The 11328-nt window shown below is 39.5% G+C and overlaps 1 protein-coding gene across 3 annotated transcripts in view; it reads right to left on the reverse strand.

Moving 5' to 3' along the window:
• znf423 (zinc finger protein 423) overlaps window positions 1-4724 on the reverse strand; it is a 154597-nt gene extending 149873 nt beyond the window's left edge. For all 3 annotated transcript variants that reach the window (XM_042744156.1, XM_042744157.1, XM_042744155.1), the window contains exon 1: window positions 4016-4724. In XM_042744156.1, coding sequence (XP_042600090.1) covers window positions 4016-4055 — 40 coding nt within the window. In that variant the 5' untranslated portion in view covers window positions 4056-4724. The remainder of the gene's footprint in view (window positions 1-4015) is intronic.
• Between the last annotated feature and the right edge of the window lie 6604 nt (window positions 4725-11328).

The raw sequence follows: 11328 nt of genomic DNA on the forward strand, positions 1-11328 counted from the left end.
GAGCGGGTCCGCAGTGAGCGCCGGTTCCGGGCCACTGAGCCCAGGCCTTCTGATAAAGCGTGTGGCTAAGCCGGTACAATGGCAGAGCCTACGAATGAGCTCTTACATTAAGACAGATTCTTCCCCACAAAAATAGTAGGAGGGATGCTGATGATGAGTTGTTGTTGTTGGAAGAAATGCTGACCAGGGGGGAGAAACCCACATCCAAACCCACCGCCTTTTCCTCCCATCACAGACCAGATGAATTACGCCATGATCTCCACACCAATAGGGGTCACTGCTTCGAGATATGGAAAGGTATAATGATTTGACTTGAAAAGAAAGTTAAAGAACGGAAGAAAAGCATGCGTCTTAATATCATGATACCAGTCGCATCAACAACCAAAGAAAGCCATTAAAAAAGACCTCAGCTGCTGTCAAACTGTGCGCAATTACGTTTTTTTCCTGGTTCTGATGAAATACTTTTAGAGTTGTTTAACTAATTGTTCATGCTGTGAAGTCAATGAAAACAAAAAAAAGCAAGAGCATAAAAATCAATTTTGTGGTTCATCTCCCATTACCTCAAAATCACACCCATCAACAGTCAACACACACACACACACACATACACAAAATAAACACTCTTCACATAATCAGGCTAGAACTGAAACAAATGCTTTTTCAATTTCAGATTATTATATCCATTTCTCCATTTCTGTAATTTCTTTAAAAAAAAAAATATATATATATATTCACCAAAAGATTGTTTAATTAAACATATAATTAAGTTTCAGGCACTACAACAGAAAAGTGAATGGAAATATTTACTAAAAATAAATTCAATCTATTATTCTCAGTGAACCATCGTTTGAAAATGTGCAACAGATGCAATAGAGTGATTAGGTGCACAAAAAATTGAAAACAGCACACCAATCAAAGAACAAAATGAAAAACACAAATGTGGATGCATAAGAACACTGGGGGTTCTCGTTCCCCGATCTCTTCATTTGTGGCTCTGCAGCCCTATGGTAACTCACTTCAGTGTTTTACAACAGCCCACTGACCAATGAAACTTCTGCACCATTGCCAAAAGTCTAGGTGACAATAAAAAAGCCATTTAATGTTAAAAGCAGATGGTTCCAGTAAAGGAGGAAAGTCAAAAGATGAGATCTGTAACGCTACATAAACACACACCAAAAAATATCCACAAAACAGCACATTACAGCTTCATTGTCTCTTTTCTTATCCTCTAACACGTAACACAGCTCCCCCAGAAAAAAAAGTGCAAGGATAAGTGTAAGTGATAACTAATATCACTAAAATCACACAACAGAAAATCTCAGCAGTGTTCTTTAAAGACGGAAAAATCCGCAACTTCGAAATCTACAAAATTACTAGAAAATTACATTTTATTTTATTTGCTATAGATGTCCCTGCAAAAACAACTCGCTGTTGTTTTATGTATCTAAGTATGAAAATCCCTTCCTTCCCACAGTCCCTCAGTTGTTGAAATGCACATCTGAAAATTTACATTCAAAACAGCGAGTAATTACCCAATTCCCTATCGAAACCCTTGCTAAAGGATACGTATTTTGCAGGAAAAGCTAAATGCATTCCTGAAAGACTTTTCAACATATGAACCAGGTACAAACCCCTCCACATACCCACGTACCCAAAAGAGGGGGGAATAATGCCATTAGATTTCATTCTCAGCGAGCTTCAGATGAGCATTACTCGAATGTTTTCTCCCTTTCGTAGAATAAAATGTCCAATTTGATTTGACTGACTGTAAACAACATTGGAAAAAACCTGAAATAAGTGCCCTCACTGTCTCCCTTCCTGTTGTGTGCATTCATCCCCCTCTTAATGTCCTGCAAATGAAGGGGATTTATTAATGTGTAATTAAGTAATAATCATCGCTACATAATGCATGAAACACTCATGGGGACGGTGGAGATATGAAACAGGAATGCCACAGCCGAGCATTCAGTGCATAGACACACATTAAAAAGGGATTAATTGAGAGAAATAATATTTTGATAAGCGCAGCTCCCTCTCCCCCTCTGACGAACGCTCGCTGTCTTTTTCCTCTCTAAATAATCTCTCTCTCGCTCTTGTGTGCGCGAATAACGTTGGCAATCACAGTTTCTAATGTAATGTGATGTGGGAGCATGCATGACTTCCTTTACTGGAAAATAATCCCCGGTCTAACGTGACAATGGGCAACGATTTTTTGAGGAACCCCCCTCTCTATGTCCTGCATATGTTTCTACAGCCACAACACCTGCAGATTTGAAGATATCAAAGCAGAAATTAATGACAAACAAGCGTAACCTCTGGAAGAGCGAGCCAATACACTAGACACCGGGACAGAAAAAAAAAAACATGAATGATTTTGTGCATACCACACTCAGACATATTGTTGGTGCCCTTCTAATCTCCGAGCATAGCAATCAAAGCTAAAGGTGCTGGGCTGAGATAGGGACGGAGCGAGCCTTGCTTACATATTTAATTGGCCTCTGATTGACGTGCATCGCTGAGTCAATACAATCACTGTTTACCCAAACCTCTGTGCTGCAGCAGGCCAATGCATATTCGATAGGAAACTGCAATAGTATTTGTTGCAATACAACAAAACATTTGATTTGCAATTGCCTTGAAAAAAAAAAACAGAACAATCAAAAAACATTATTAGTTAATTATTGGGAAGAAAAAAGATGATGCATATTTATTTACATAATATTTCACTTCATGCATGTAAAAAATAAAAGCTAGTCAAAATAAAAAAAAATAATGTTATTGATTACAGGGTCAAAAAGACTGCTCTCTCTCTCTCATCTCTATCTCTCCTAAACAACTCAACAACATTGTTTAGGATTGATCTGCACTCAGCAGGCTCTGTCAATTTTAAATATCTATGACAATAACTGATTTTTAACACGTTGTATTTCCAGTTCAACCGCCATGAATATTATCCTCTTACACTCTATGTAAACTTACGACCATTTTCTTCTCTCTTAATGAACCTCTGCAGATTGCGGCCGTTAATTAAAACAAAAAACTGGTTATTATTTGGGGGAGGGGGTACTAATATGGGCCACATGGCCACCCGAAAGCCCATCTGGTTTCTATTGGGGTGAGGGTGCCAAGTGATATCTCGACCGGCAGCACAATATCTGCCGCACATTGCTGATGGACAAGACAAAATAGCAGCAGGCCTCATTGCTCCTAAATTCACCTGCCTGTGAGTGTTGAGTCTTGTAGGAGGGGCGTGAATGAGATGAGACTGTGTGTGACTGATTCTGCCATGTCAAAGTCACAACCGGGAATAAATTCAAGACAATAAACAGCAAGAGGTGGGGGGGGCACCAAACTGAGATCTATAGAGAATCCATATTCCATTCACAATACTACTACAGACTGAGAGGGGGGTTTCTAAATTGAGTTGCAAAAACATCTCAGAATATTTAGGATTTCCACAAAGCGGACATAATGGGAATACACTTAATTAAAGGTCTATTTTATGAGTGGTAGCAGTATTATTAATGAAAAATCTAAATATTAATTTTTACATTTAAACACAAATTTAAAAAAAAGAAAATTTTATAATATGTAATAATTTAACAAAACATTACATAATAATACTTAAGAGTATAAAGTGATGTTGTTTATTTACAAAAATAAATATAAATTAATAAAATTATTTAAATACCATTTAAAATACTAATAATATTAATAAATAAACTAAAATAAACTCAAGCACCTTTTCTAATCGTTCAGGTATAGCAGCTTCCCTATTAGAGATCACTTGTACTGTCAACCACAAGACCTGGTGGAACCTGGCATCAAAATGAAAGTTTCATTTCTTAATTATCTTTCGATGTCAAAAATCCTCCTTAAAGTCTCTGAACATAATATCACTACTGAAAGCAAACACATTAAATCGATGAATTTCACAATCCCCGCCAGTTTTAGCCACGAAATCTCATTGGTCATGTGAGTTGTTCTCGCTCGTATACCAAGAAAAAAAGCTTACCTTTAACGGAGCGCGGTTTGGCCTGCTTGCGTCTAGACATCTCCGTGTTAACAGGAATATTTTACTTTCTTTAACGGGTATCTTGTCCTCTCCGAGAAATATTGACAGGTCGCTCGCTGATACTTGGGAGATTTCTTCACTTTGCCTGTTGCAATGCGGCAACTTCAGTCTCGCTAGTCCAGAAGCGTTCAAAGGAAAAGAGAGTACGGCAATGGAAACTGATATTCCAATGATTGAACTTCTCCAACCTGTAGATTTAACTAATAACTTGCGGCTTTTCCCGTGCTCGAGACGCGAACGCTCTTTTGTTCCTCCGTAACGGGGGAGCGGGCACGCGCGCTCAGAGTTTGAAGAAGCGGAGCGTGCCCAAATTACACCTGATCAGTGGCGAGAGGTGCCAATACTTGCCGATAATGTGCAAAAGCCACTTCGACGGTGTTTCGGAATTGCTTCGCAATGTTTTTCCTCCTTTCTGCAGTTGTCGCAACTGTCTCTTTTCGTTGTGATCCCGCCGAACCGCCCTCCTTCGCTGTTATTTTTCCGAAGGTGCCACTCTCAATGGCATTTTACGCAGCATTTTTACCTGAGGGGATTTTTCTTCTTCTTGTTTATCGTTCTAAAAGCCGTAAATATTTCTAGTCGCTAGCCTCTCTCTCCCTTTTTCTTTGTCCTGACTCTGGTCTTCCCTCCGCCTCCCGATCCGAGTGGTTGGGTGTCATGCGTAGAGATACGTATTATGGGGATGCTTTGCTGGGAATGTTGATGTGTCCAGGCTTGGGTGTGTGTGTGTAGGGTCCCGGCGGGGGAGCGCTCTGATCCCGCAGGGAGCTCCGCACAGCCTGGGTTGAGCAGACAGAGAGAGCCAACAGCACCAAACCATGGTCAGCCATGGAAACTACAGCTTAACTTGGAGCACGGATCGGGGCCAAAACACGGAGCTACGAGGAAACTCTGCAGCGTGCAAGAAAAAAGACGGACTGGATTCGCTTTTTGCGCTTAATGTACTGGTGCCATAGTCTCGGGTTCACTCCAGCGTTTAACTTACCTGACGATTGGATACGATGACATTTTGACTATTTGGGGAGTTTGTTTTGAACATTTATAATTTCTACGTCGCCTTTGCAACACGTTTATCCGCGTTCAAACAAATACGATTTGCGATTTTAAAGGGATAGATCAGCTCAGTCAAAAATAAAATCAGTGTCATCATTTACTCACCCTCACGTTGTTCCAAACTGGTTTGACTTTCTTTCTTCCTTCTGCTCAACACAAAAGATGTTAGGCTGTATGTTAAGGTCTGACAGCCTCAGTCACCATTCACTTTCGTTGCATCTCTTTTTCCCCCCATACAATGAAAGTGAATGGTGACTGAGAAAAAAAAGTTTTAGAAAAACAACAACAGGGTGAGTAAACGAATCATATTTAAAATTTCTCTTTGAAGGAGTTAAAAAAAAAGTGTTTAGCCTTTGCATCATCAAGTGCATGCATTTTATTTTTGAAAAAGATCTGCATATGCAAATAATGTTTGATGTTATCAGATGTGTTGTTTTATTTTCATTGGTATTATGGGATATGTTTTGATTAACTTTTAACCCCTTTTCATAGGATCCTTGTTGCATTCTTTTTGGCAGGATTAGGCCTTTTCGACAGTATTTTTAGTCCCCACAGCGTCTGTCTGGCCGTCTGCGTGTGCTGCCGAAGCGCAGTCGCAGAATGAGGATCATTTGTGCAAAAATCAACCTAAGAAATGGTCAAAATCACACGCGGTGCGCCGGAGCTGCTCAGCCGTTGTCATGGATAACATGGTGGGCACCCTGTCTCGGTCAGTGGGATATCCTGCGGATTGAGCCAGGCACCCCACGGAGCGGCCTTTAAAATTGACCCCCCACGGAGGACTGGGGCCCCTCTTGTCTTGTCTGAGCGCACGCCTGGAGACCGCATTTAAATGTGTTTCTGGTATCCCAGAGAGAGAGGCCGCTGGCACGAAGGGGCGAAAGCTCACCGCAGTGGTCCCTTTTTCTCGGATAAATTCAAAGGAGGAAAATAGCCCAAATTACAAGCTCCTTAATGGTCAAGGACAGCCGAGACTTGAATGGTCTGAAAGAGTGGCATTGTGAAATCACATAGCACGCGATTACACCCTCTGTCATCTTTTTACGGATTTGCATTTTTCTTGTGCCACAATGAACAGTTCAGAATAAGACTTACAAGACATGTGGATGAAATTAATTAAGACGCTGGAGAAAAAGAGGTGTGAACTGCAAATGCGGTGGTCCTGCTTGGAATAGACACCGTTGCTATTTTAGGACGATTTTAATGAGTGGCAAATCATTTTTTGAGCTTGGATGACTGCATGCGATTTGAAAAATATTGAAAGTTTACAAGAGGAAGCAAATCTCTCTTTGGACATTATAAGGACGGAGGCATTTGCAACACTTCATTTCACTGCTTACAGAATTCAAATGGCCTCAGTATTGGCTAGTATTTTCCTTCACGCAGCAGGGACGGTGGTAGATTGATGCCCTTACATTATTCAAATTTTAGCAATAGTTCAACAGCGTTTTGTCCATTCTCTCATCCGTCTCCTCTCTCACCGTACCCAGGTATACTGCTATTCTTATGCGACTATCATCCATTGGACAGTGCGGACCCAGAAAGCACCCTTAAACACTCCCCCATTGTACTGTCACAAGCTTGGAGAGTTCATGTTATATTTATGTTGCCTACAGCGTATTCTCTCTGTTCTGTTCTGTTCAGCTGAACTCACGCCAACTCCTCCAGGTCCCCCCTCCACAGACAATGTTACATCTCATTGGCTTTGCCCTAGATAGGCTATTTTTGTATGAAATAATTAGACATAACTGATTTAAATACTGCAAAGCCAACAGTCTTTTGTCTCGTTAACAAAGTACAGGAGAGGCACACGCTCACGGTGTCACTTCTGTCAATCCGTACGAGGAGGTTTAGAATACAAATGCTTTTGTAGCTAATGGATCTGAAGCAGAGCCAAAAAAAATGAGTCATTTTATTAGCTTCCTTCGATTCGGGTTTTACTTTCGGGACCGAGCTGCGGTGACCTGACCTGATAGAAATTATTATGAAAGCAAAAAAATGTCAGGAAAGCTTTGCCAGAAGCTTTTAATTGTCTCAACGTGTACATCAGCAAAATATAGGATTGCTAAAATATTCCGCCGTACAGCACTAATTGTCCATATAAGGACAGCGCTGCACTTAAAACAGCACGTTTTGTTTGTTACAGTGACCCCGGACCCAGACAGCCGTGCTGATGCCGAGTGCACATGGCCACACGAGGGAGAGGTGGAGAGCAGGAACGCAGATTGGGGCTGACCGCTCGGCTGCACTTTAATGTACCCTCTACTTCATCAGTCCTGATTAGCCACCATATAAAAATTCCAGATTGAACATTACATTTTTACTGCTGATTGTCTTCCAAACACTCTCAGGTGTTGGCGTGTTAAATGCCAGGGTGTGCATCTGTCCTCGTATCCCATTAGCTTGCTGCAGTGAGACATCTGACTTGAAAAAGGGGGACCCTCTTCAGAAACGAAAGCAATGCAGAACAAATTTCAAGCTTTTAGGCTTACCGTGTCTTGTGCCAAAACCTCAATAACAAGCCCCCCTCCAGCCCCCGTTTGCCTGGCTCTTGCCCCAGACTTACACAAAGAAACACCAGCTTTATGGACTTAGGGCATTAAAGCATAAAAAACAGCGGACGGAGAACAGGTTCGGAACACATGGCCTGATCACATCAGATCGCACAGGCTATACGCTTTAACGCTCCAATTCTTAGGTACACGGCCGTGTTTTCAAAAGGGCACATGAAAGGGCTTAGCGAGAGAGAGAGAGATGAGCAACGGCGGCGAGGAGGCCGGCGCTCCAGCAAAAACGCTTTTCTGATGAGCTGCAACAATGCACTCACTCCCACGACATCAGCTCTCTGTTGGGAGTCTCCTCCTAATTTCCTCCATCCATAATAAAAAGAGCTACATTAAACAGTGCCATTAGTGCCAGCAATTTGTTTTATTCTCCACAGAAAGAGAAATGTTATCTGTGGCGGACAAACTTAACCCAATTAAAGCTCATTGTGTATGGGGGCCTTGCTGGGTCTTCAGCTGATGCCTAGGAACGAGGGCAGAGGAAGCCAACTTTGGGGAGGGAGAGGGGAAAAAAGAGAACGGTTGGAACACGTCTGGAGAATTAGGGAATGTAGGAGAGAGACAAATGTGCTTTCAGGAAAAAAGACGGGAAGAGAAATTATGTTTTCGTACGCTTTTCCCCCACATCAAATCCCTCCCAAGATGGTTTGATAGAGGAATACTGCGCAAAATGTACACTGAAAACAAAAACGCACAGAAAATTTGCCACTTAAACAAACAGCCGAAGGATTAGAGTGAAGGTAAAAGCTTTCCATCAAATTAAAAAAAAGGGAGGAACTGCGTACAAAGCCACACGTTCTGAGACTCTCGCTCATACCCTCACATTTTTGCTGTTAATTGTTGTGATAACACCTCTCGATTACAGGGGTTTAATTATCAACATGTTTGGCTGTTAGATCGAGTACCTGGCACAGATCCTGGTGAAGGGCTCAAGTGTTTCTAATGAAGATCTCACTCAAAGCAGAATACAGGAGCTCAGTGTGGTGCTGTCCTAACAAAGAAGCACATTGCGTTTAGAGACGACCTGGGTATCTGTGAATTCTAACACAATAATGCCAAGAATATTCATAGTGATACATTTTGATTGATACCCAGTTGTGCTGGAATGGCAAGTGTGTCTCTCTGTGGGAAAAAAAAAAATGATTCTGTGTGATTGCGGAATTGTAAAAGTAACTGAATCGCATGTCGTGGGACACAAATGAGGCATGCCTTTGCTTCCGTAACAGCGAAAGCTGGTTTCACTCCGTTTGACTGGTAATCCTTCCGTCTCCTATTGCATTTATCAGCTTTAGTGGAGCCGTTTTTTGCTCACTTACCCAAAAAAGGCCCAATCAACACCTCCCAGCTGGTGAAATGAAGCAGAACCAGGCCTCCATTACTTTGAGACGTGATGGATACTTCACAGCTGCGGTCGAGTGTCTGTGATCAGAGTGGAGAGACAAACAGCTGTAAAACATGCCCTACAAAAGACATACACACATTTGCCGACAGTGTTTGCTATTAGAATTTACATGCAGTGTATACTGTATACACACATGACTGTGCAGATTCATCCACAACTAGTTTTGTCGTCATGCAAGGCCTAAGAAACATTTGTATGAAATCTTAGCAATTTGAAGGAGACTGAATACACATGTATTTTGTGATATATATTGAAATCTTAGCAGTTTGAAGGAGACTGAGGACAAGAAACAGTCCATGTATTTTGTGATATATATTTATTTATTTATTTATTTATTTATATAAATCTCACTTGAGCAGCATTTACTGTTCTACCGTGATTTATATCTTTAAAATATCTAGTCTTATTTCTATATTCGTTTTATAATTTACATTTATCTATATTTGTCCTCAAACACAAACATTATATCGTCTGAAAGCAATATTATCCCAAATTGGAGGATGTGTGCAATCTAACACTTCACAAATAGATTCCTATAATTATGAAATTGCACTAGGAACAGTAGCTACACTCTGCAAGCCTTCGATTTATCTCCCAAATGTTAATTTGCGTGAGAAAATGATATTTACTGTTATTGAGGGAAAATACATTCACGCTAGCAATGTGTTCCAGAGAACGAAAACAATTTGTAGGGTTCATTCTGTATTTAAATCGTATTAAATGCCGCATTTCAGTGTTTCCTCTTTTCAAATGAAATATTCAAATAAAATATAACCAAATCTAATCTGAGAAGAAAATGTCTGTAATAGAAAAGCAATGGATGTTTTGAGGTTTGATAAGCAGAAAGACCATAAATGAAACATTGAACTGCTATGTTGAACGTATGTTGCGTAAGTCTACAGCGCTATCTAGTGGTTAAAACGAGCTCACACTCAGATCAGCATCGTGTCTCGTAGTGTTTTTATTTTTATCTCTTAAACAGTCAAATATAGTGCAAAAACACAAAATGTTAAACATTTATATTTAATTGTAACATTATCAAGACCTACCCTTATTTAAAATGACAGTTCACCTAGAAATGTAAATTCTGTCATACTCACCCTCATGTTTTCAAAACGGTATTTCTTGGTTTTCTTAGGCGAAGCACACAAGGAAAAGTTAACCAAAATTTAATTTTCCATTTTTATAAAGTAAATAGTGACTCAGACTTTCTGACTTATTTCTAGAATTTACCCTTTAAAAAAAAAAAAAACGGTGACATTATTGTTTTTTACACAGAATTGTACGGTTTCTAAAAGACGTAAAATATTTCTATACTCTGTTGACTAAGCAAGCCGATTTCCGCTCCACAAGGAAAAAAAAATCATGGTGGAATAATAATAACAATGGCATAAAAAGTTAGAAATTTAAACGAAAAATCGTTTAAATATCATCATAGTAAAATCGTAGTAATTATCATGTAAAGTGTCAAAATTTAATTCGACTTATGTCAATTGTGACATAAGTCTAACTTTCATCTTTTTTTTTTTTTTTTTTTTTTATGTCGCAGAAATGGACTTATTAAAGTTTTTTTACTTTTTTTGTGGTGTTTTTTTTTTTTATGTTGTTTATTTTTTTAAAAAAAATTTTTCTATTTTCTTGTTTTGTGTCTTGTAACATTTAAATTTGTGATGTGCTCAAGAGGAGTCTCTCATTTCCATCCACCAAATGTTAAAAGGAGTTCATATAAGCAAGTTAGTTAAATGTCCCCTTAGCTAAAGCACCCATACAAAGAAACTCATAAGAATTGTGATGAATTTTTCAAGCTCCCTATAATACTGAGGAACAATCAGATTGTTTTAATGCTGTACTTAAGTCACACACCTGTTTCTGTGTCTGGTTTGTAATATCAAAGGAATAATTCACCTAATACCTGTTTCTTATATACTCGCCCTCACTTTCTTCAGTGCACACAAAAGTTTAATTTGTGCGTAATATCTTGGCTATTCAAATTCTGCAAATAAAAACATTATAAAAAAATCAACAAAATGAAATAATCATACATGTCTGTATGACTATAAATATGTTTTCTGAAGATTTCTGAAGCCATGGGGTGCATAAAAGAAAAATTGTGATGTCCAATTTTAATATGAATAATTATTTAGAGTCAGGTGTTTTCGTTGAATCAATAGATGCAGTTCACAAAACTGGTTTGAAAGATTTTTTTCTGAATATTACTTGATCTGGTTCTGGAG

This window comes from Cyprinus carpio, chromosome B18, assembly GCF_018340385.1.
Source record: "Cyprinus carpio isolate SPL01 chromosome B18, ASM1834038v1, whole genome shotgun sequence".
Taxonomy (NCBI): Eukaryota; Metazoa; Chordata; class Actinopteri; order Cypriniformes; family Cyprinidae; genus Cyprinus; species Cyprinus carpio.